The sequence below is a fragment of the Sinocyclocheilus anshuiensis genome, unplaced genomic scaffold (assembly GCF_001515605.1).
Source record: "Sinocyclocheilus anshuiensis isolate Anshui unplaced genomic scaffold, SAMN03320099.WGS_v1.1 scaffold188, whole genome shotgun sequence".
NCBI lineage: Eukaryota > Metazoa > Chordata > Actinopteri > Cypriniformes > Cyprinidae > Sinocyclocheilus > Sinocyclocheilus anshuiensis.
In genome coordinates, this window is record NW_015555768.1 from 2859735 (window position 1) to 2884762 (window position 25028).

Consider the following 25028-nt stretch of genomic DNA (forward strand, 5'->3'; position numbering starts at 1 on the left):
GAGTGACGCGCGGTGACGCGCTGCCAAGATGGCGACGGCCGCCTCCGCCCACTTTTGAGCTTCAAAAACTATCTTCGGAACCCTACGGGTGATGTCACGGACACTACGTCCATGTTTTTATACAGTCTATGGTTGTGACACGTTTTGCTTCGGGTCTCAAACATCAGTGACAAACATTTCTGCTGGGCAGCGACATTCATCAAACATTGAGTGTGTTGTAACAAACCATACAGATTACTTGACATTTGTGCTCTTAATTAAGTCTAAACTGCTCCATTCTGTGCTGTTTTATGGTGTGTAATCTAGTTCAGTTGTTGTAAACATTACACTTACAGAATTGTGAAATTAAACTTAGTAAATCTTACATTGACAAAACCTTCATCGATGCAGTGTTCTTGGTGCAATACTGCAATTAATCAACGGCGTCGACGTCATCGCAATATTTGCATACTACATTTCAATTGGCCTTTTGTCTTGAACCTTCAAGGCAAATTGTAATTGGTCTCGTCTTGTTTACATATTTTAAACATTTATTTGCCCCTTTTACTTATGAGGCTGACGTGAGATAAACATGTGCCTGTTTTGTTTGCATATTATTTAATATTAAAAAGGCTGTCATCCCTAAATCCAAACTTAAATACTTAAATAGGCCTAAATAAATGTACAACTTTAGCACAATCCTGTCAAAACCATTTGATGCCTTTATAAAGTATATCGTGAATCTTTTCTCACAATATTATATTTCACGCCCTTGTATGCATAGACACACACACACGCTTGTATGGCTGTTTTAAATTAAAATGTTTGATTAAAAATGTTTAAAGTACATTTTATCTTGTTTATTCTCGTTTGCAAAACCAACGCCTTACTTAAACTACCTTGAAGCACTGCTATTTTCTTCAGAAAATGCTAATCTAGTTTGTGAATATGATTCTGTTGTTTTGATCAACATCTTAAATTATACAAATTGGATCAATATACTGTATCTAATCAATATATATGTGCCTTAAAATTAATAACAAAATTTAAAAAAAACTGTGCACTTCCACTTGAAGAGCACTAGATGGCAATATGGTCTCAAACATCACAGTTGTTACATATTTAATAGACTGTGATATTACCATTATGAAGAGGTCAAGGTTTTGCCAAAGGCTCGAAGTTTCACTGGTTAGCATGGTCCAGTTAGCCATAATTACACAAAAACATCCTTCTCCATTGATTTCCATTCAAAAGTAGTAGTGTTTTCGTATGAAATAAAAGGTTTTTACAATATATAAATCACAAATATTTCATTTTGTTGTATTACAGCTGATGTTTTAAAGAAAGACTTTAGTGATGACACTCATGGACAAATATTTTGCTTTTATTTTGAATGGCACTCACTGAAGTGCACCAATCTTGACAATGGCATTCTACATGGATATATACATTCTGTCAATAGCATTTACTTGACTTTACACAGGTGAAACAATATATCTTTTTCTCAACACCAGTATTTTTCTTGGACTGTACAGTAAACTAACAGATAAAGTAAGAACCCTGAAATAGCTAAATAAAACTTTAATAACTCTAGAGGCAATTGCACATGAATTGCACTGAACATTTTCTTCAACACAAATTACTTCTTATATATTGGTATGTCTTCTGTTCAGGTATGTACATGTGGGCAAAACTGTCAGCGTAGCTCTGAAACATACATACAAAAGATGTAGAGGTAAAGCAGATTTTTACATGGTGTTTGATATATAATCATGCCAAACAGGAAAAGGTGTCTTCCTTTAAATTAAGTGGCACTAAACAGCAGCCCTTTGCCTTTCACATAACATATTAAGGGAGTAAAAAAAAAAGAAAAAGTGTTTTAATGTGCCATACTATTGCCTTTAAACATTTATGTTACAGGAAGTCCAGACATGTTTCGTTTGCTTGTTTTCAATTTCTCTGTATTTAAACAGGTTAGTATAAAGATGTGGTCACATTATCGAAATTTCGGCAAACATTTGCAGGCAAAAAGGTCCACTGTTTATAGTGAATAGTGTAGTGATATATGAAGCACAACTCACACAGAAGTCACTTTCAATCCAAGCAGCTTTCTGTTGGTCAGCGTTGGTGAATTCACGTGACCAACCTGAACCCGTTGCGAACCCCACACTGGGAAATATATCGGCCACACATGAAATTACTGATTCCTTTTGTAATGAATGGATTTTGCCCACGAAAATTTACAGAACAATGGTAAATGAGACCTCACCTTAAGTCTTAAAAGTGAAGTATGCAATTTCTGCATCACTAGTATAACTAACCGCCACAGCAAATATAATGTTTTCAGACAGGTTTCTCGGATTCGATTGTTTGAACAAACACAGTCAACCTCACACCAATGGTATTTTAACATCCAAAAAATCTTCAATTTTAAAGAAATGTAAAGTCACCATAAAACCAAAATGGTCAATTCTTTTTTTTATGGAATATTGCAGTGTTTACTTTAAATGATTCATTATATATAATTTTTTTTTTAATTCATGTGCTCTCCCCTTGCAACGAAATCTCTTCTCTTCTCAAATGAGATTGCAGCAATTAGCAAACAACAACGATCCAACAATCCACATTTTTTTAAATTCATGTGCTCTCATGTGCTCTCCCCTTGCAACGAAATCTCTTCTCTTCTCAAATGAGATTGCAGCAATTAGCAAACAACAACGATCCAACAATCCACTCAATTCTCCATCAATAAAATCAAGTCCTGCCCTACATTTTATTTCGTTCAAGAAGCTGTTTCACCTGGATATATGTCACAATATGGAAAAAATGAGCTCAACTTCTGTTTCAAGCTGACTTTAACAACATTGGACACACCCAGCATTCAATCTTAAACAAGTACTCTTAATTTTGGGGTTATAACAACAAATATAGTTGAATAAATAAATCAACTGAACATAATTTAAAATATAAATAAAAAAAATCAATTCCAAACAACAGTTAAACAGAGCATACTTTCTCTCAAGCCTGTATGATAAATTTAAAAAAATGAGAATACTGAAAAATGGAGATGTTTGATTTGACATTTATACACAAAGAAACACTGACAGTCTTCAAACTCTTCTCCATAAGCCTGATTTGAATAAAGTTCAGTGAAGCTAAAACAGGCTCGTCTGATACCGGAGCAAAGGTCCTGTCTGCAGGGTTGATGCAACTATTGCTGCGCTGCACTGACTTCCAGCTTGTTTGATGCAAACCGCATTTGAAAAGAGCAGGAAACATCGCAACCTTTAAGCGAAAAACAGCCACAATACACTTCACACATCAACTCAAACCTTTATCACCCAGTAGAAGTGCTGAATGCTATATGCTTCATACTTGCTGCTCTGAATAGCCTTTATAACAAGTCCACAGAAGCAGGTTTTGGTTAAAGGGTCCATTCTAATGCTATAGAAAGTGCATAGAGTGGAAGAAAGACATCGTAGGGGACACGCACTGATTGTACTGTAGGCATGATGTTAGATACTGAGTCTAATACTGGCCACGTGAACAGCAAGCAGTGTGAGGACATTTCTATCCACGGCGTTGATGCAGAGGGGTTAAAGTGTGTTGTCATCTTTGCCCTGTCTAGAAGCAGCACCTGAATGTATAATGGCAGCTTACATTGTTTTTCGTTAATAAAGTACAGCAGACCTCAGCACGGGAAATACAGACCGTATGAAAAAAAACTAAATCTCTTTTCTCTGAAAAGTCCATAAAAAACTATATACATTAATGAGGCGCGTTGCCTCTATATAGACTAAAATGTTATGCACATACAAAAAAAGTATGCAACAAAATGCGATGTTTAAAAGTCCTCTCTAACCTTACAAAAAAAAGCGAGCGGTTTGTGCTACTGCTGCCGTGGAGTGACGCAAGCAACAAAAATGGTCAGAAAAGGATGTTTACATGAAAGTTACAATAAAAAGAAAGCGGAAAATAGTGTTTCAACAAATAATTACATACGTATGAGTTGTTATTATCATGCTAAGTACAATCAAGAGGTGTATGTGCACAGTTCAAATCTAGAGGTGATACAGAATTTGGTCACGGCTTACATCAGTGACCCGAGTGGCTCTCGTGACAAGGGCTATGAATGAAGCATCATGGGACATCTTTGCGTGGCAAATCTAAAAGGATTCAAAAAGACACATTAGCCTTTATACACTGAGCGAAAAAACAACATTGTGCAACTCTTAAATGTCCTATCCAATTAGTTCCCAAAAATAGTTATTTTCGACCCAGTACTAGGGACTTTGTGAAGTAATTTTAACCGCACTGTAAGAGAGTTACCCATAGCCCTTGTCCGTCACTAGGCCCGTAAGCCTGTGTGTGTTTGTGTCCACGCTAACAGTTGCTACTGTTCCGGAATTCACCGTTTTCCGTGATCTGCAGCTTGGTAGGGTTTGTGGGAGAGATGCCGTTCCTCGTTTGCATGCTGTAACGATCCTTCAGCTGAGACAGAGCACTCATTAGCCGGGCGTTTGCGGCGTCCAGGGATGCGATTCTCTTCTCCTGTGGGGAGTGACCATTAATGGAGGTCAGATAGGAGAAGGTGATTAACAGTGTATGATATTTAATGTTTAATTAAAGTCTTTGTACTCTGCAATGGACGCAAGGTGACTGGCACTCTCTTGTCTGAAACATTACAGACTAATTACTCCGTCTATAACCCATAAAATGAATTTACAGAGTTTAAATTAAAATTCATGCAGCTACGGCGGTATTCTCTCCTTGTCTTTTAGAAAATAAATCTATGATGTAAACAGTCTTTAATGAATTTGATGAGTGCTAAAATGAATCCACAGTGGGTGGTTTTTATGCTCATCAAACTGTTTACGAAAGATGCTGATTGTCCCCGGAGGACACGGGTGTTCATCATTAAACTTTCAGATACATTAACACCATTAAACCTCAGAGACCAACTCATAACATCATGCTGAAATCTAAACCAAACACAAGAGGGCGCTATGACCCTGCAAACAAGTAGCTGACAATCGAAACAAACATTTAAGACCATTAGTGAAAACGCTGCTTTTTTCTTGTTTGATAGAAAATTATACATTAAATCATATTATCAGCATGACAACTTGAGTGAAAAGTTATCATTGATTTTTTTTACTATTCAGTATGCACCCTTAATGACAGCTGCACTCAAGCTGACACAGACTGATGATCATGTTCTCCAGCCTGATTTGAGAATGATCCAAAAAGCATCTTTTGCTGCAATGGAATTGTATATATATATATATCCTGCTCACCTGCTCTGATAATAATAGCTTTGTAGGACTTTACATTATTTGGATAATTAAAAAAACAACAACAACAACAACAAACAGTTAAATTTGATTCTGTTGCATAGAACTGATTAAAAATAATATATTGATATTTAATATTAACATGTTTTCCGTCCAGTTTCATTGCTTTACTTTCAATAAAGGTGAGGTTATTTTATTGGCTTTATTAATTCAGTATCATTAAAATTATTGAGTTAAATTAAAAAGTCTTACAAACTAATTTTATATTATTTAATAAAATAATAAATAATTATTAAAAAGCATTTAAAAAAAAGCATTAAAAAGCAAAACAGAATTTTCAGTGAAAGTCTTGACTGTCACTTAGTTTAATGCATACTTTCTTAATAAAATATTTATTTATTTATTTATTTTTTCTTTTTAATCACTGACCTCAAACTTTTGAACAGTAGTATAGGTATACAGGAAAGTGTATATTTTAAAACATTTTGCAGTTCACTTAAATAGCACTGCTGTGTAACCAAATACTTTTAGTATTCATTAATATATTCCATAAGTGTCTCATTTAATATGAGCTCATTAAACCATATAATAATTATGTAAAAATTTGATAATTGCTGCTTAAAATACTTTTCAATGGAGTATAGCGTCAACGCTAATATTTTTCACTTAAATTAAGCATCTGGATTTAAATGCACCAGCTGAACGGCATCATGAAAACTATTTGATTACGATAAACACAGCCATGACTTGAAAATGATTAAAGACATATAAAAGGTGATTAGATATTTAATTCACCTGGGCTTCGATGATTTTCTGTTTGGAGTCTACAATGGCCTGCATGTCTGTGTGATCTTTCTTCAGCTCCTCTTCAACTGACATCAACCTGAAACATAAAATTTCAGATGCTACTTAAGTGCTTAACTGAACTAGAGCGTAATACTTTAAATACCATCAGAGGTTATATCTAGGAAACAGTTAATTTTCAACCCTTGTAATATCTAATGGATCACCCCTTATGGGATTTGAACCTACAATGTTTCAGTTTCTAGACCGGACACCACCTCAAATCCAAATCTTCACCTGGTGATGATGCTCTTCATCTGGTGCTCTTTCTCATCCTGCTGCTTGTGTAATCGCTCCTCCGTGTCCTCAAGCCGGGCCTGGTACTCCAAGAGCATCTTCTGGGTTTGGTCATCCTGGCTCTTTATGCGAGATTCATACTCTTCCAGCTTCTTAGCAGAAATACGCAGCTTTTCCTGCAGGACAGCAATCTCCTGCTGATACTGAGGAGGAGAAAGAGAGAATGAAGTACTCTAATAGCAGGATTATAGAGCAACAAAAGCTGTGTAAAGAGGGAGTTCTCGGGTGTGTACGGCTGTGGTTTGAAATGCATATTACACGATCAGAGCCCTGCTAATCATCTCGTATCTGCCTGCTAAGCCTGGGAAATCCAGCAAAGCTGTATGAAATATATCTAACAGGTGCTACAGAATATTTCAAAGATGAATTCTGTAGCTCACAGTAGAGCATGCTGCTAACAACACAAAGGTCATGGGTTTAACTCCCAGGCAATCAATGTACATTGAGAGCTTGAAATCTCTCTCTCTCTATATATATATATATATATATATATATATACACTACCGCTCAAAAGTTTGGGATCAGTAAGACTGGTAATGTTTTTTAAAGAAATCTCTTCTGCTCGGCAAGGCTGCATTTATTTGTTAAAAAATACAGAAAAAAACAGTATTCTTGCAAAATGTTATTACAATATAAAATAATGGTTTCTATTTTAATATACCTGCCAAATATCTTTTTTTGGAAACGGTGATACTTTTTCAGGATTCTTTGATGAATAAAAAGTTCAAAAGAACAGCATTTATTCAAAATATAAATCTTTTCTAACAATATAAATCTTTGCTATCACTTCTTACTGTAGGAATGCAGCAGATGTCAGAGACATCAACGTTAAAAATTATGGTGAGTAATAGCCTCCACTGGCAGATTGTTAGTTTTAGCTATATATATATATATATATATACTGTATATATTATATAAAAAGTTGCATTTGCTAGAAATAAAGGCAGCATATCTTAACATTTTTAGCTCTTCAAGTAAATTGATCTTGTTTTAGAGATGTTTACATATTTTATTAAAAAATAAGACACACATACTGATTTAGAAAATTCTTTTTGCTGTGTTGTTGCTTCAGGCTATTCAGAGTCTAAGAAAGTGTTGTATGAAATGTTTTATGCAGCTGTTCGGAGAAGGACGTTTTTGAGAACTCACTGTTGATAGTCTCCATCTTGAGATTCTGCTTGGTTAAGGGTTTATAGATACAGAAACCGTCTGCTTTATAAATATGCAAAGACTTGGAATAATAAGCCTGGTTTCCTGTGTGTTTTTTTTGTCTTGTAATTTTGCATCTAGACTAAAATGCTGTTGCACAATAAGCTACATTCCCTGTAGAGGATTCAACCAATCTTCACAGTATCACTTACATTAACAGCTTCAAACAGTACGGATGCAGTGGGGTTCTGCTGAGGGAGAAGCTTGAGTATGTGGGTGTACACACTCAGTGCACTCCGCCGGACTCATTATTCATTAAAGAGCAGGGGAAAGAGACGGCAGACAAGTCTGAACCAGACGTGTGCTCTCCACTATGTAGTGATTTGAGCCTGTCCTCCTGAATTACAACTCTAGAGAGATCAAAAGTCAGCTTCATCTAAAGTCTATTTCAATTGCAGTGCGAATCTACCTGTCTGCAGTTTGACATCCACAGTGCTCGTATCAGTTTAAGACAAGATGCAGTGACTAAGCAACTAGATCTGATCTTAAAATGTCCTCAAGTCTGGGTGATCAGGAAAAAACCTTGGATGGTTCTGTCTTTCTTTAGTTTAGGAAGGAAAATGGTTTAGAGTGCTTAAGTTTGCAATTTACACCATGTTTAAAAGTTCAGTGTCAGATTGATCTAATGAATATTAATTAGGTTTACATGATTGGTCATTCCAGGAAGGTTACCTAGCAACATTAGCATGACCTAAATAATATTCATCATCATGTCCTCACAGAAAGTCCATCATATTCAAGAGATGACAAATAGTGAAACATATTTTATAGGAAATCATCATCTCCTGTCTGTGTGCCCGTGGGAGGCCAGATTTTATCACACAAACAGTAAGCCTGCTGTATTTCTGCATATACTGCTGTTTTTCGTGCCGCAGGATGAGGTCTCATTATTACCTTTTCAGTTGGTGTGAGATCCTCCTTGTTTGGAAAGTCCTCCTGGTGTTTCGAATCTGGGTCAATTCCCTCCTGCTCCAAATATTGCACATTCATATTCAGCAGCCACACAGCAGTGCGGTTCAACGCATTGGGATTCACAGGAGATGGAGCCTAATAAAAGTTAATTCAAACACACACAAATACATTATTGTATCATAATTAGCCATGCTAACATCTATATGAGACTCAAATTAGATTTCACTCATACACACAAGCAAGTGCCTTAAAACTTTTCAAGGTGACAACAACACTTGTGCTCACTAGGAAAAATACTTGATCATTTTTTTTAATGAAGATTAATTCTGCAGACATCAAAGGAACAGTCTGGACAATGCGAGCAGTCATTTAATCACTAGCCCAGTGTTTGCACTCAAGCAATTAATTCTGCTTGTCTGCTCCGTTCCTTTCGTCTTTGACGGCGAGAGGGCTGTGCGGTCGTCTCAACCAAAGAGCCTCGTTTGATTGTTGCGATGCACCAAAGACTCATTAACCCCTGAGAGATCTGAGTGCCAATTTGTTTTAAGGATATCAGCCGAGTGCTAGATAATTTGGTGGTATCTAAATTAGCCGTGGGAATGTTGCAACTAACGGACCCAGAGTGACACAAAGGATGTGATCGGTTTTAAAATGCTATCGCTTGAGAACACAGAACTTTGAAAATCTTTTTCTTGACTGTAGCAATAATAACAATGATTCGGTTTACAACATTTCTGAAAAAATGTGAGCGGCGCCTGCCTCGCAAAACCTGCCACCACAATGCTAGTTGTCCGTGTGTTGCTGTGCGGTTGCTGGGGTGTTCTGAGTGCCGACCCTCAATCCTCAACGATATTTTGATCTCCAGATATAACTTGGGTCTTTAATGTAAGTCTATTTTATTTTCTAAATAAAATAGGCAAAAATCATGTTTAATTTCCTAAAAAACAAATAAATAAACAACAGCAACATTTGTGATGGCATACGGAGGCTAGCACATGTGGGAAAAAAAACAGATATAATGGCAATGACTTCACACAAATTATTAATTAAGGTTATCTTTTATTTTTTCATTCCCTCGTTGTAGTTAAATAATATCAATAATATCTTGCTTTTTCCCCTGCATGTCAAGTATGGGGCTCCGTAATGTCAAACTAAATAAAATAGCAATAAAATTTAATTATATCGACATATTTAAAAAATAAATAAAAAATAAATAAAAATAAAAATGACTAACTAAAATTAAAACAGAAAATATAAAAATAAAAGCAATTAAAAATATTAACAAAAACGATAACAGTATCTCAATGATACTAAAATAGACTAGTCCTATTATAGCTTGTTTTACATCTAAATTTTTGACAACATTTAATTTTATTTGATTTTAAACAAATCAAAGTAATTGTTAAAAATGTTTTAAAGACATTTGGGTATTTTGGAACTGTAACAAGTAAAAGAAATTAATCAAATAAAATAATTAATCAAATCTGCATTATTCAACAAGCAGGTTTTTGTTAAATTAAATGTTTGCATATTTAATTTTGCACTAAAATGTTATTTTCGTTGAGTACAATTTTTAGCTAGAGTAAAACGGACTATAATTAAAGTATATGACATGACAAAATATTTACTAAAATTTAAAGGATATTTTCATCAAAAAACATTAAGAAAAAGAAGTGTGAAAATCTCTTTCTCTAAAATCTCTAACTCACTTGTTTGTGTAAGGTGCGCTGCTTAGATTCTGGACTGTCCCCTTTGGAGGACGACGACTGCTGCCTCAGTCTGGTGCCACTGCTTGGCCAGTCAGGAGATGATGACATCATACTTCCACTGGAGGGACGGGGGTACGGTGCGGTGTTGAGCATGTTGGGCGGAGTACGGCCCCTTGTGACGGTTGGAGGCGGCTGGTCTATCCTGCGCTGCGGCCCTGTGCTGTTCTGGCGTGGTACGTTGGCTTGGTGTTGGGTCTCTGTGAGGGACAGCTGTCTGCGAGTGAACTCTCCAGAACACCGAATGAATTCATCCCCGCTGCTGCCCCCTCCGCCACTGGCCCCCGTGCTGGACTGGCTCAGGAATGGGTGCTTTGACCCCGCAGTAGCTGCTTCCTCTGCTTTACTCTGGGAGCTGATGGAGCTCTGGCATTCAGATCCCGAATCGGCCACCGCACGGGGCAATCCGGCGGCCATGTGGTACACAGGGTTCTGGAACGAGAGCGGGGCAAGCAGCTGGGACCTCCCCAGGGCTGTTTCTGTACTCGGTGTGGTGGGGGTCTGTCCTGGCCTCCTCAGGGTCGGACCGCTGGGTGTGTTGCCCATAGTGGTGCGGGTGGTCCACACTCCTGTGCCCTGGCCAACAGAAGTATGGCTGTCATTGATGGGGTCGCTGAAGGAGGTGTTGGGAGCGCTCTCAAGAGAACGACTGTCCTGCAGGTCCACCATTGACAAGCTCTTGCTGCCGTTGGGGATCTGAACATCTGGCTCGTTAGCCTCCGAGTAACTGGAGCTGCGCGCAGGCGACGGCTGGATCACAGAATTCTTTGTTACGAAAAACAGATCCTTGTTTTCGGGGGTCGGTGAGGGCAGCCGTGTGAAATCCACCAACCTGTCCAAGAGGTAACGGGACAAAATGAAGATCACAGCTGTTCCTTAATTCAAATCAAACTCATTGTTTGCCAGTCTAGCTCATTTGCATGACTAATGGATGTGTGTGTGCTGATGTGACTGTAAAAAACATGTACACAGAAAAAAACAGTCAGCTTTTATTCAAGACTACATTACAATATATGTCTTTGATTACTGTGCTAGAGAATAAACCACCCTGAAGAAAAGGATGAAGAAAAGGAAAGTATAAACAATGTCTTGCTTGGTGCAAAACAAATCTGTTTCTCATGCATAAACCTGGCAATGTTATCTGCATGCATTTTATTGTCAGTTTCTATATTTACACTATCGTTCAAAAGTTTGGGTCAGGAAGATTTTGTTTGGAGAGAAATACTTTAATTCAGCAATGCGTGTAAAATGACAGGCTGTGACTTTACTTTTATAATGTTACAAAAAAATTATATTTTAAATAAATGCTGTTCTTTTGAACTTTCTCTAAAGCAAAGAATCCTGAAAATGTATAACGGTTTTCTCAAAAATATTAAGTGTATTAACTATCAACATATTAAAATATTCATATGAACTGTTTCAACATTGATAATAATAAGAATTGTTTCTTGAACACCAAATCAGCTTATTAGAATTATTTCTGAAGGATCATGTGACACTGAAGACTGGAGTAATGATGCTGAAAATGCAGTTTTGGCATCACAGGAATAAATTACATTTTAAAATATATGACCATTGAAAACTGTTATTTTAAATTGTAATAATATTCCACAATATTAGGGTTTTACTGTATTTTTGGTGAGCATAAAAGACCTCTTTCAAAAACAAACAACTTTTAAACAGTACATTTATGCATTCGACGGATGCTTTTAATCAAAGTGACTGACTGTGCATTCAAACAGTATGTGTGTTTCTAAGAGAACTGAACCCATGATCCTGACGTTGCTATTACAGTGCTCTTCCAGTCGAGAAAATTAATGCAACATAGATAGTTAGAAAGTAAACAGACAGTAAAAGATCTGAAAACTGATTATTAAAACATGTGGAGATATTATCAGATGCAAGTAATCTTCTTTGAAAGCACTGGGTGATCAGTCGAGCAGCTAGAGAAGATGTGGCATTTACAAAAGCCTTGCCTGGGACCCATTTTACAACTTAATTTTTACCATATTCCACAACAAAATGATAAAGATTTTACTAGCTTGCAGTTTTTCCTCTCAGCTTTATTTATATTACACAGTGTCATGTTTAAGATTCTCACCTAAATATATGAGTGCTTTAAAAGTATTTCCCTGATTTCACAGACTGCCACAGTAAATAGCCATCAACTCACATGGATCGCATCCCAGAGCCCACAGAATCCAAAGTCTTTGGAGTTTTTTTTAAGTTTGGTTCCTCAGTTAGAAGCACAAGACTGTATTTTTGCTTACCAGTTAAACTGGATATTTCTTATTACCTTTGGATAGACAATAACCTGCAATCTAGACCAGGCTGAAAGTGAAAATCTGGCTACATAAGACTATTTTTTCCCTGACTTACCCTGTGATCTCACTGTCCATGACCATTTTCTGCAGACCGGTAGACAGGCTGCTGCTGGGTAGAGTGGGGGAACCTACACGCTCGGTGGGAGACGACACGGGGACTCCGGTGGGGTTCGTCAGGGCTGAATTGACATCCCGCAGGATCCGTGCTAAAGGACCCAGCTTAGTGATAGTACTCTACAACACAATACAGAACAGTGAATGACTGGATTTAAACTTGATAGAGCATTGTGAATTCACTCCATTGAGTAAAGGCAATATAGCACTACAGAAAAACCACTTAATATAAAGTTTAGCATGTTATTTCAGTACAGTTTGAAGCTGTAAGACAGGAGAGGTGGTGCATTACAGTGATTTTACTGCATTCATAGGGTTTTGTTAGCTTATCATGAATAAGCCTGGCCAAGTTAACTGGATGCATTATATTGCCACTTTCCACGTTTACTGTACACTGTCATTCAAACATTAGGGGCCAGCAAGATTTTTTTTATATATACTTTTATTCAGCAATGATCCATTAAACTGATCAAAGGTGATAGTAAAATTATTTTATAATGTTACAAAAGATTTCAATTTTTTTTTTAAATAAATGCTGTACTTTAGAACTTTCTATCCATCGATAAAATCCTGAAAAAAAAATGTATCACGGTTTTCTTAAAAACATAAATCAGCACAACTGTTTTTAACATTGATAATAACAAGATTGGCCATTTTTACTTAATGACCACTTAAAATAAAGTTTAGCATGTTATTCCAGTACAGTTTGAAGCAAGAGAGGCTGTGCATTACAGTGATTTCACTATGTTCAATGGGTGTTGTTAAGTTCAACACAGGTGGAGTGTGAATCTTAATGACTAATTGTTGGTGTAAATCTGGACATTTCTATTAATGGTGAATTTTAAAACTGTAACTATTTTATGGTTTCTAGCAACTTGGTGTGCATATATCAGCTATTTCTATTTTTTTTTTCAGATAACTAGCTTTGACTGTAGCTCATCCAGTCAAAATTCAGAGCCAGTGTTGAGCAGATAATCACTTGATAAACTAAATTGAGCTCTTTTATCATTTTCAGAATCTATTTTTCTGATCTCAAATTACTGTTTCTGTTTCTGTGAGAGTTGCATGAAGACACATAAGTACATTACAATCTAATGAACTTTTAACAAAACATTCGTTCAATATTTGTTAAATCGCAGGACCTCACCTGATCGAGCTGTGAGACGGCTTCGGACAGGAGAGAAAGGAGAGTGGAGAGTTCACGGCCCAGGTCAACATAACCCTCGAAGCCTGCTGTGTTTGAGATGGTCTCCGGGTTGGAGATCTCCAGCAGGAAGCGCTGCATGTTGGTCCATTCGTGTTCCAAGAACTGATTCATGAAGGACATGTACTCCTCCTTACTGCCAAACCTACAACAAAAAACACAGTAAATACAGTTTGTCCTGATGAAAATGTGCACAAGAGTTTATTAACTGCAACCACAGGGGTATGATGCATTAAAACTCATGATCAACATCAAATTTCATTGTCATTTCAGTATCATATCATATGTTATAGCTTAATGATGTAACTTTTTGATGTAAAATACTTACTTGAAGTACCCCCTGAGGTTTCAATTCATATTTCAATAATACAACAAAGCAATCATGTTCACAGTTGTCTGATGTTAGTTAATGGTCACCAAACATGCAGGTAAATAAATAAAATATTTCACATTTTTAGTAAGTGTTTTATCTTGATTGTTTTTATTATGATTCTTTTTAATTTTATATGTTTATGATTTAATTCATTATTAGTTCCCTCAAGAAGCCCTGAGGTTTGCGAACCCGTTTGGTGAGAAATGTTCTATCCTTGATTTGCATGAACAAATACACTCACTTGGTGAAGTTGGCGAGGTTTTGTGTCACTTTGGCAATGAGTGTGAGTGTTCGGGCGGTGCGGTCGTCAGGATATTCCTGCATGAGGCTGAAGAGCGAGGGCGACATGATGGCAGGACACAGGAAGCGCAGGAAAAGAGATGCGCTGATCAGGCGTTCGCTGATGTCCGGTCGTCCTCGGTTACTGCACTCCTGCCTCCAGGATGCAAACACTTCTTTAAGCTCCCGAGGAAACACGCTAGAGTGGACAGACAATAAAGTGATATGATCAGAAAAATATGAGAGCAAATACCACATTTTTATTACAGCAAAAAAAAAAAGTATACAGTATACAGGTCTGGAGTAAATGATGACTTTAAACCAGTGAGCTGAAATACTGTCTGAGTAACTGTTTAGTAACAAACAGGCCCAAAAACAACAACATTCCCACTCAGTTCTGCATTCCCACATCGAATCACAGTCACCATGTGCGTTTAATTAAGTGTTAACAACGCGGGACGGCATCCTCTCCCACAACAATTTCACTGCTACACCCTTTAACCGTTACGCCCACCTTCAATTTTCACATCACCGCCGTAAGGACGTCCCCTCCTGCGACCTCTAGCTCACCACAATCTGCTGTTTAAGTTACTCTTTTTGAGACAGAGAGACACATAAAAGATGGCGCACAACAAAACCCCGGCAGAGTTAGACACAACCTATCAAGATTCAGTTGAAGAATGACTCCTCAAAGGGAGAAAAATTACATTCCCCTGACGGAATATCTTGAACTAGGCCATTGCAGGAGGGAGTAATTTCATATCTCAGCATGGTTTTGCTAATACGTAGGTGATGACTGAGGAACAGCACAGTCTCCATGAGGACAGATGGAGACCTCTCACTTCTTATTAGTCTTACTTTGCCAGGCATCATGGGCTTTTTGGAGAAATGACAAAATTGCTAATTCAGGATCTGCCTAGAATTAATTTAAAAGCAGCTGAAAACCCTTTGTAAGTGATAATATTCTAACATGTTTTTATTAAGCATTTACATTTATGCATTTGGTAGATGCTTATCATTCAAAATGACTTACACTGCATTTAAGGTATATATATATATATATATATATATATATATATATATATATACAGTGGGTACGGAGAGTATTCAGACCCCCTTAAATTTTTCACTCTTTGTTATATTGCAGCCATTTGCTAAAATCATTTGTTATATATATATATATATATATATATATACCTTAAATGCAGTGCCTATATGCCATATTGACCAATCAGTTTCTAACATTGGAACTAACCATTGTAAAATACCAAATGAAGCATGTTTCCAATAAAAAGAAAAATTCCTATAAATCTGTCTAAGCCAGGCAGTTGCAGTGTGCAAACACTTATATGAGAGGTGAATTTGATGGCATTACCAGTAAGAATTGATGATCTTGCAGAAAGCCAGCTCACAGCACATCTTCAGGTTGCTCTGGTGCTCATGCAGGTCACTGGAGGAGCACTTAGACGGATCCACCTCGCAGTTCTCGTCTGACTCATACAGGGCTTTGATGAACTCACCTGGGACGGAGAAAGTAAACAATGCGGAAAACCTGCAACACTTTCTCACAGACTAAGCTTTTGAAAGTATTTTCCCAGCATCAAACAAACTCTTTTGAGGGAAACCAAGCCTAAAGCTTTCCCTCCTCACTTGATTTTGCACCCATATTTAACTTGATATCTTAAATAATTGAACAGAACTTCAAAAACATACTACACACACAAAAGCAGTAAATTATTGATTATATATTCTCACAAGCATATTTGATGGTCTCCAGAAATAGTAAGGAATGTATTGCACTACTTTGATTTGAATGACAATTTTCACACAATTTTACCTAAAGCGTCCTGAAGGTACTTCTGTCCCACTAGTTTCAGGTACTTCTCTATAGCTTTAGTAGCCAGTGTGTTCTCACGGAATATGAGATGCTCATTGTCTCCGCACCGATCCACCTCAGACATCATCAGATCTGTCAGAAAGTCCTGAGGGGGACAAAACATTAAGAAGTCTTTATTGATGTGCAGCATTTCTAGAGATAGTCTTTAAATGTTTGAAACCTTGGGTTTAAATTGCAAATGGTTCCCCCCGACTCTCACTTGTCAGATAAATAAAAAGTTTCACCCAAACTCATTGCTTGAGTGTTCTGGCTGATTGGGGATACTTAGACAAACACAACAATGTTTTGATAAAGTTTTCATACCATATCAGATATTTCAACCTTATTTATAGTTGTTTATGCATATTGAACTGACAACAAAATGGCACACAAATTATGCTGGCTTCAGTACACACAGGCTGTTTTGTGTCTACTGTGCTGCTTCTGGTCTGTTTCCTCCTTTCTGTCCCCATCTTTGATCACTATGTTTTTGAAGTCCCACATTTGATTTTGAACCATCCAGAACCGGGTATCTGACTGGATGACCTGCAAACCAGCAAATGCATCTGATGGGCCGGATGCAGGAGTTTTATATAGAGTCCACAGCAGCTCCAGTCAGGACGTGTTCCAGATTGAGACGGTTATGGATATCCAGTGGGGGAGATGACTCATACGCAGTGATAGTGTATTGTGGGGTAATGGACGTTGTATAGTTCAGTGAGGTCTTGTTGTAATATTCTTTGCCTCACTTCCTGTTTTTCCTCTCTCATGATGTGTATCTCATGTCTCTGCTCCGGCTTCACTGCACTACATCAGTTTCAGCTGAGCACATCCAAGACCTCAGAAGCCCACAAGTAAACATGCCAATGATATGTTCTCATGTGGCCCCGGTAGCCATTTATGCTCTATAGCAGGGCTGTCCAAACTCGGTTTTGGAGGGCCGGTGTCCTGCAGAGTTTAGCTCCAGCTTGCCTCAACACACCTGACTGGAAGTTTCTATGCCTAGTAAGGGCTTGATTAGCTGGTTCAGGTGTGTTTAATCAGGGTTGGAGCTAAACTCTGCAGGACGCCGGCCCTCCAGGACCGAGTTTGGACAGCCCTGCTCTATAGGCTTTATTTATATTAAAAGTATAAAGTATATTCAGAGCTCCAAAATGTACAAAATGCACGATAACAGAAGACTCTTGCACTATACTTCAAGACTCATAAAGCCATTTGATATCTTGGGATAATTTTAATTGCTACTAGTTGAAAATCTTCTCCTCTGTGGTAGCTGTTAAGCAGTGATGTCAAACTATAGATGTCAAGTTTAAAGATTTTAGAGCTATGCCAGATGGAAAGATCTTAAGTGAATAACGACAGCATCTATGCACAGAAAGAAAAAAAATATATAATGGAATATAATGACAGGAAGTGTAATTTACTTAATTGCAATTCTAAGAAATTCAACAGGTAATGACTTTGTGGGAAATTAAGTTCTTTCTTGCCTGTCTGTCAGTAAAAAAATATAAATCATTAAACTTCAAGACTTTCACAAGAAGTCCCAAGATTTTTTCAAATTCTTGACAAATGTTCCTTTTTCCTAGTAAGAATTTAAGTTATTAGGTTTATTAATTTCTTTTAAATTAAAGTTTAGGTTTATTAGGTTATCTATTAGGTTTTCTTTTAAATAAAGTTACCAGGTTTATGAGTTTTAATTCATTTTAATCCAAATTCTAGTTCCTGTTCAAATTCATATTCAATTCAAATTTACCAATTTAAAAAGCATTTGATTCATTTCAGGATGACATTGAACATAAAAATTAAACATTCTACAATTATATTTTTTTAAAGCATATTTTAATACTAAAACACATTCTGCCAGTTATATCCTTATACTGTATATTCATAATGTTGTATTTTTCACAATAATTACAAAATAGAAAGGTACCATGAACAACATTAGTGGTAAAAAGGACATTTTTTTGTTTTCTGTTTGTCCCCAAACAAGTCTAAGTCTCCAAAGAATGATTATTAAATATGATACAGCAGAACTGAATTGATGCAACAAATTCTATTATTTAAGAAGCATCAGATTGCTTCTGAACTATGTAAGCTCCATGTGTTTAGCAATGGATTAAGAGACCAGTATGAGTTCCCATGCTACTCCATGCTGGTTAGTGCTGGTTTAGGATGCATATCAATGCTATATGCCAGCAGAACATATGATCCCACCAGCATCAAAAACACAATCTGGTCATAAGCTATGCAATGTGGGAGAGATGAAGGATCAATGTGGGTGGTGCTGTGCTACTGCTGACAGCAGAATCTCCGTAAAGGACATGGGCGTGTGTGTGTGTGTCTACAGCTGGCCGTGATTTCTGCTGATGCCCTGGCATTGGATCAATGATCTGCAGCAGATGCATGTCTGTGTTTTGAGAGATAGCGTCTTAGTCATTATTGCACATCTCTACAAGCACCCTTCTGAGGATTCAGTCTCCTAAGCAGGTGTCCACAACAATCTAAACAGTTGCCGACACATTACACTTATATAAGACAAGAACAAGACAGGATTTTCTGTGCCGCACAAAGCTCTCTCCACCATCACCGGTGGGATCAGGTGATAAGGGAATATCTGAGCTGTTCTCTTCCCAGTCAGGCAGAGGTGCATTTTGGTTATGACACTGAGAGGATCAAATGAGACCCAGTTTCTCGAAAAGCTCTGCGTCTTTGGCAGGAGTCACAGCACTCGGTATTCAATTAGGACACGAGAGCTTAACACAGTGAGCAGCACTCAGCGCCCGTTCCCTGATGAGACTTATCCGTAGTCTCACCACTAATCAGACGCCACAGAGTGCAGCGCATTTTCCCCGGCATGCCTGTCACATCCCATCATGCCTGTCTGTAGCTTAGCACCACAATCAGCACAGATCTGCAAAAAGAAAACTATGGGGGTTTTATGGAAAATTAGTAGTTGCAAAGCAATTACTGCATACTAGGCAAAATATACAATGCAGTGTGCACTATTTTTAAGCAAATGATACATGTGAATGCAGCTATAAATGCTTATGATGGTATGCGATGTTGACACATGACCTCATTAGATTGCATGAGTGGTGCCCAGTTAACGTGTCAGAAATATGGGCATTTGTAGCCCAGTTTTGTTAAAAAATGTCTTTGGCAGTCTGATCAAATGATGAGTCGAGAAAGAGATGTTAAAAGTTGTGGTTGATATAAATTCCAGTTAATTTGTCACACTGCAAGTCAAGCGCACTGCATTGCAGGATACTGTACATAGTGTGATTTGTTATGCGTGTACTGAATGTTTTGGCAAATATAGTAGGTGCACTTTTTACTGTGCATAAAATTAGCATACCACTGAAAAGTTTGGCGCCTGTAAGATTTTTACTGTTTTTTGAAAAAAGTATCTTATGCTCAACAAGGCTACATTTTTTTGATCAGAACTACAGTCAAAACAGTAATGTTGTGAAATATTATTACAATTTAAAAGAACTGTTTTCTATTTTGCTATATTTTAAAATCTAATTTATTCCTGTGATGCAAAGCTGAATTTTCAGCATCATTACACCAGTCTTCAGTGTCACATGATCCTTCAGAAATCATTCTAATATGCTAATTTCGTGCTCAAGAAACATTTCTTATCAATAGTTAAAAACAGTTGTGCTGCATTTTTTTTTTTTTTGTGTGGAAAATGTCATACATTTTTTTTCAGGATTCTTTGATGATTTATTTGACATTTACTCAAAATGGAAATATTATTTTAACATTAAAAATGTTTCCTGCTGTCCAGTAACCTGCGGAAGGGTTGTTAGCGTCTTGTTTAAGCTTCATGCTTACAGCAGTTTGAGGCAGGCACGAATAAGTAAGCAGTGGCTTGTTAAAATGGCAATGTGTGTTCTCAAGAATCAGTTCATCCTCTGGGCGATCTACTAATGACCCCTGTCCCACAGGCCCTGCCTCCCTAGTGCACAGCCCTGCTGATTAATAATCTTTCAGACTTGCACATTACAGCTCAATTCTTCACTGAGCGTGATCACATGAACCCGTTTGGCCCTCAAACCAATGGCTGAATTAATAAAAGCTGATTAGCATGAGGCCTGACACTTGGAATTTCCCTCAGGACAAACCCTGAGTGGACACTTTGACTCTTTATGTGAGGTTAGAATTGTGAATCTCCCCCCACCGGCTCATACTCTCACACAGTACGATCAATACTTCCTGCACAAACAGACTAGATCTGTATCCGAGTGTCACAAAGCTCGGATTTAAATTGTTGTGGATACAAATAATTTATTATTATTATATAAAATATATATATAATCAATGGTATATTTAAAAATATTTAGGAGCTTTATCTAAAATTGATAAGGGGCAATAAATAACATAATTATGCATAATTAAACATAATTATGTTTTAAAAATAACACATAAAAACACTTGATATTTTATATTTATTTATTGCCCCTGTTTTACTTTGGATAAAGCTATCTGTATCATGTAAATGAAAATGAAAATGAATCATGTAAAGACATTAAATTAAATTGATTTAAATGTTTATATTCAGTATAAAATATAGACACACTATATTGTATACACTTATTCATATACTGAACACATACCATAACTACTGTATATTTAAAAATGTAAATAATACCTATTTAGGAGCTTTATCTAAAATTGACAAGGAAAAATAAAAAAGAATTAAAAACTAACATATGAAAAAATAATTATAGAATTGTAAAAATAAAACATAAAAACATTGCATTTATTTATTTAATATCCCTGTTTTCATTTTTGATAAAGTTCCTGAATAGGCATTATGTAAATATATATGTAATTAATATATATAGTATATAGTACAGACACACTATTTTGTGTATATTATATACTGAATACCTACTGTATAAACAGTGCATTTATAAATGTAAATAATAGGAGATTTATCTAAAATCAACAAGGGGTAATAAACATAAAAAAAATAACATGAAAACACTGGATATTTTATATTTAGCTCCTAAATAGGTATTATGTAAATACATATGAAGAGTTCGGATGCAAAAGCCTCTAAGTGCCGTCTGAAATTTTCATCTAAAATTAGATTTTTATCAGGCTCCTATGCTGGTTCAGTCATTTTACTTTAATGGCAATGTATAGATCCTTTTCTAACCCGTTAAAGTGAAATAATTGAACATAAATATAGGAGCCTGATAAAAATGTCCATTTTAGATGAAAATTTCAGACGGCACTTAGAGGCTTTTGCATCTGAACTCTTCATATGTAATTTATATAATATATACAGTAAATATTCGGTATATAATATAGACACGTTATATTGTATAGATTCTAAACTGAATACATACTGTATCTTTACCATTTACAGTTATGTATGTCAAAAGATGTCTGATACATTAGCAAAGCTCAAATACACAGCATTTCAAGACTACCGTACAAATTTGATGGTTGCTTATTAGATCAATAAAGGTGAATGTCATATTATGCAACTACACATTATGGATAGCTTATCATTCAGCAATTTTGGCTTGCAGCAATCCAATTTGAAGACAATTTTAGAACGAGATGCCCCATACAGGCAGATATTATTTCAATCATGTGCTATCAGTACATACTCAGGCTAATCAGTACTCATTATTGAAATCATGCAGGGCCTGCAGACAAAGACAGGAAGCTGTGGAATGCTGAGACTAAGTCAATGCACTTTATTTACAGTAACCAGGCTTCAGCTAATGAAAGAAAATGCACTGGCTGACCAGCTCTGGCCTTGTATAATGAGAGACAATGCAGTCCCTGACCAATTAAATCCTCTGTAATGAAAGACTGTGGCCTTATTGACTTACAGTTCTGCTGTAATGACAGACCAGCCACTTTGTTGATTGTCTAAAAAATTACATAATATGTGTGCTGCAAAAAATGGTTTAAAAGAATTGTATAATATAATATATATAATATGTTGAAAAAGTAACAGCTAAGTTAGAATCTTTCATTCAACACAAAAGGCAAACAAAATACCAAAATCTCATTCAAGCACGTCTAAACATAAGGCTTGTATTGCTGGATTGCACAGACTAAAAATCCCAAATAAGCCCAGAGTGGCACTTAACAATAATGCGATCGCATATTCTAGAGAACTGGATGGCAAATTGTTGTGCAGGTCGGTTGTGATGCAACAATGCCTCGGATTGGCATCAGAGTGCTGCAGCAAAAACAACTCTCTCTAACAGCATTTGATCAATAATGACAGATGAGTGACAAAGCGTCAGACGGCTCGCTTTTGTTTGTGATATCACCTGATTCTAGGCTGATATATGGTGAGTATCAGAGCCGTTTGTGCTCAAGTTAATGAGGGCAATCACAGCGCTCAGCACTCCTGTGATTAAATGAGGGGAAGCAGGCCACGTCTCTATTGTTCTTCTCTATCATTGACGTTTTTCGCAGTTGGACATTTGATGGGGTTTAGAGTAAGGCCTAGAACGTACTTTTCTGTTTCTTACAGCAAAACTCCCAACTAGGCAAATGCTTCATTTCAGAACTCTTCAAAATAAAAGTCACAGTCAGCTTTTTTATACTAAGACGTCTAACTCCGAGTGTAACATGGAAACTCAAAGTAGCACAATGATTGTTGAGTGTTTTATCTTGACAATGTACAAATCGTCATGTCACTCTCTCGTTCGGTTGTCAGCAAACAGCATCCGTGAGAGTCTATAATTAAACAATCTTCCTAGATATAACAAATGCAGTCAGGCAACACATTTACTTTTATAGTCAACATGAAAAGGCCTTTGCAGCCCATTTTCATTATGGAATGTGATGCATTTCTGAGTTGTGACTTGTGGAAATTACAGCATTTTAGTGCCATGTTAAAAAACAATAAATAAATAAAATAAAAATGACGAGAATAAAATCATAGCATTGTGAGATTAAAGTGGAAATATTTTAAGAATAAAGTCAGAATTACAACATTAAAGTCAAAGCAATACGAATAATAAAGTAGAAATATGAGATTACAGTCTTACTATTTTGAGAATAAAGTTAATTTTTATATGTGAGAAATGTGTGTGGACGATTTAGTTAAATCTACTTTAAGATAGGATTTAGCAATAAATAACTCTGAAATGGCAAGCAGTGGGCGACTTTAATCTCATATTGCTAAGAATTTATTCTCCTATTGATACAACTTATTCTGCTAATTTTTACTTTATTCTCAAAATAGTAGGAACATAATATCACAACATTACAACTTTAATCTCACAATTCTGACTTTATTTTAAAATTGACACTAATTGCAAATAAACTTGCATGATTTGTTGTATGCTTTTTGTGTGATTTCTTTTATCTGATTATTTACAATTATTTATGTATCATATTTGTTAAATACATTGTACAACGGTAGCCTGAAACTGTTATATTGCAATAATGCGCATTAGATTCATGCACATGATTCTAATGATGAATCATGCACAACAAGAGCAGGAATGTGCATTAGAAAAGAAAATGGGGTGAACTCTGATTTCGTGTTTACTTTAACGTGGCATAGCAGCGTACAATGCAATTATCTTACCTTGGCCTTGCCTGTGCTTTGTAAGATATGGACAAGTGCACAAGCCATCTCTTCCTTGTTTTTCACACTTAGCGCTGGCTCCAGCACTGAGCACATTAACATATAATTGTTAGTAATGTACTCTGCAAACTCCTTGTACAGCTCCATGGGAAGGATGCTCATGCTCTGATATCGGGATTTCAAGCGGACCATGGGTCCTGGACTCTTTCCTTTATTGGGATTCGGCGTGCTCACGGAATACCATTTTTCCACGAACTGCCGCCCGGTGACTGCCGCTATAGGGATATTGACCAGGCCCACGTAATTATTCTTGTCCTTCTTTTTCTTTTTGTCCGTTTCCTTGTAAAGATGCACGGTGATACTCCTAACTGAGGGCAGGTTGTTGAACTCAAAGTGTTCGCCCCAGAAAACATTGTCTGTTTTGAGTTTGCAGGTAGTCCGTGCATACAACGTGTCATCCAGACAAAGTTCACAGAAGTATTTTTTCTTTGCAGGCAAGTCCTTAGCTTCGATAATCCAACATTTCAGCATGTTTTCCACCCGACGGGTGTTATCCTGCGGAATACAAAAAAAGAAAGCACTGCGTTTTACAGTGACCTCTGCAAACTGCAGAAAGGAATTAGATAACCCCCTGTGTACTTTAAAAAGTTAAGCTGAGTTAATGCAGAGAAGTCGATCCGAAACTGTCAATATGTGAGACAGACAGGATATATGAAAAAGTAACATGCTGACTGGCTTAAACCTCATCTCGTCTAGAATTACCCAGGATTCAGATGAATCATCCAGTTTACCTTGTTGGGATGCACAGCACGTCTCAAATTCTCCATCCATTTGTCTCTCTCGGCAGCCGACCGACATGAGAAGCATTTGCTTCCTGTTGACGTAGTTACCTGCAATTACAGATTACAATGATCAAATTTGCGGATAAGTGCATTAAGGAAGCTAGAAAGAACTGAAATGCAGATCAGGAGATGGTGGATGT

At 36.8% G+C, this 25028-nt stretch overlaps 1 protein-coding gene across 1 annotated transcript in view; it reads right to left on the bottom strand.

Annotated features, from left to right (window-relative positions):
• Positions 1-4288: 4288 nt before the first annotated feature.
• LOC107674335 (disabled homolog 2-interacting protein-like) overlaps positions 4289-25028 on the bottom strand; it is a 91818-nt gene continuing 71078 nt past the window's right edge. The window contains 12 exon segments of the mRNA XM_016468282.1: positions 4289-4530; positions 6069-6156; positions 6354-6556; positions 8517-8669; positions 10244-11132; positions 12680-12858; positions 13886-14087; positions 14557-14793; positions 15970-16114; positions 16432-16576; positions 24047-24601; positions 24838-24936. Coding sequence (XP_016323768.1) covers positions 4363-4530; positions 6069-6156; positions 6354-6556; positions 8517-8669; positions 10244-11132; positions 12680-12858; positions 13886-14087; positions 14557-14793; positions 15970-16114; positions 16432-16576; positions 24047-24601; positions 24838-24936 — 3063 coding nt within the window. The 3' untranslated portion in view covers positions 4289-4362.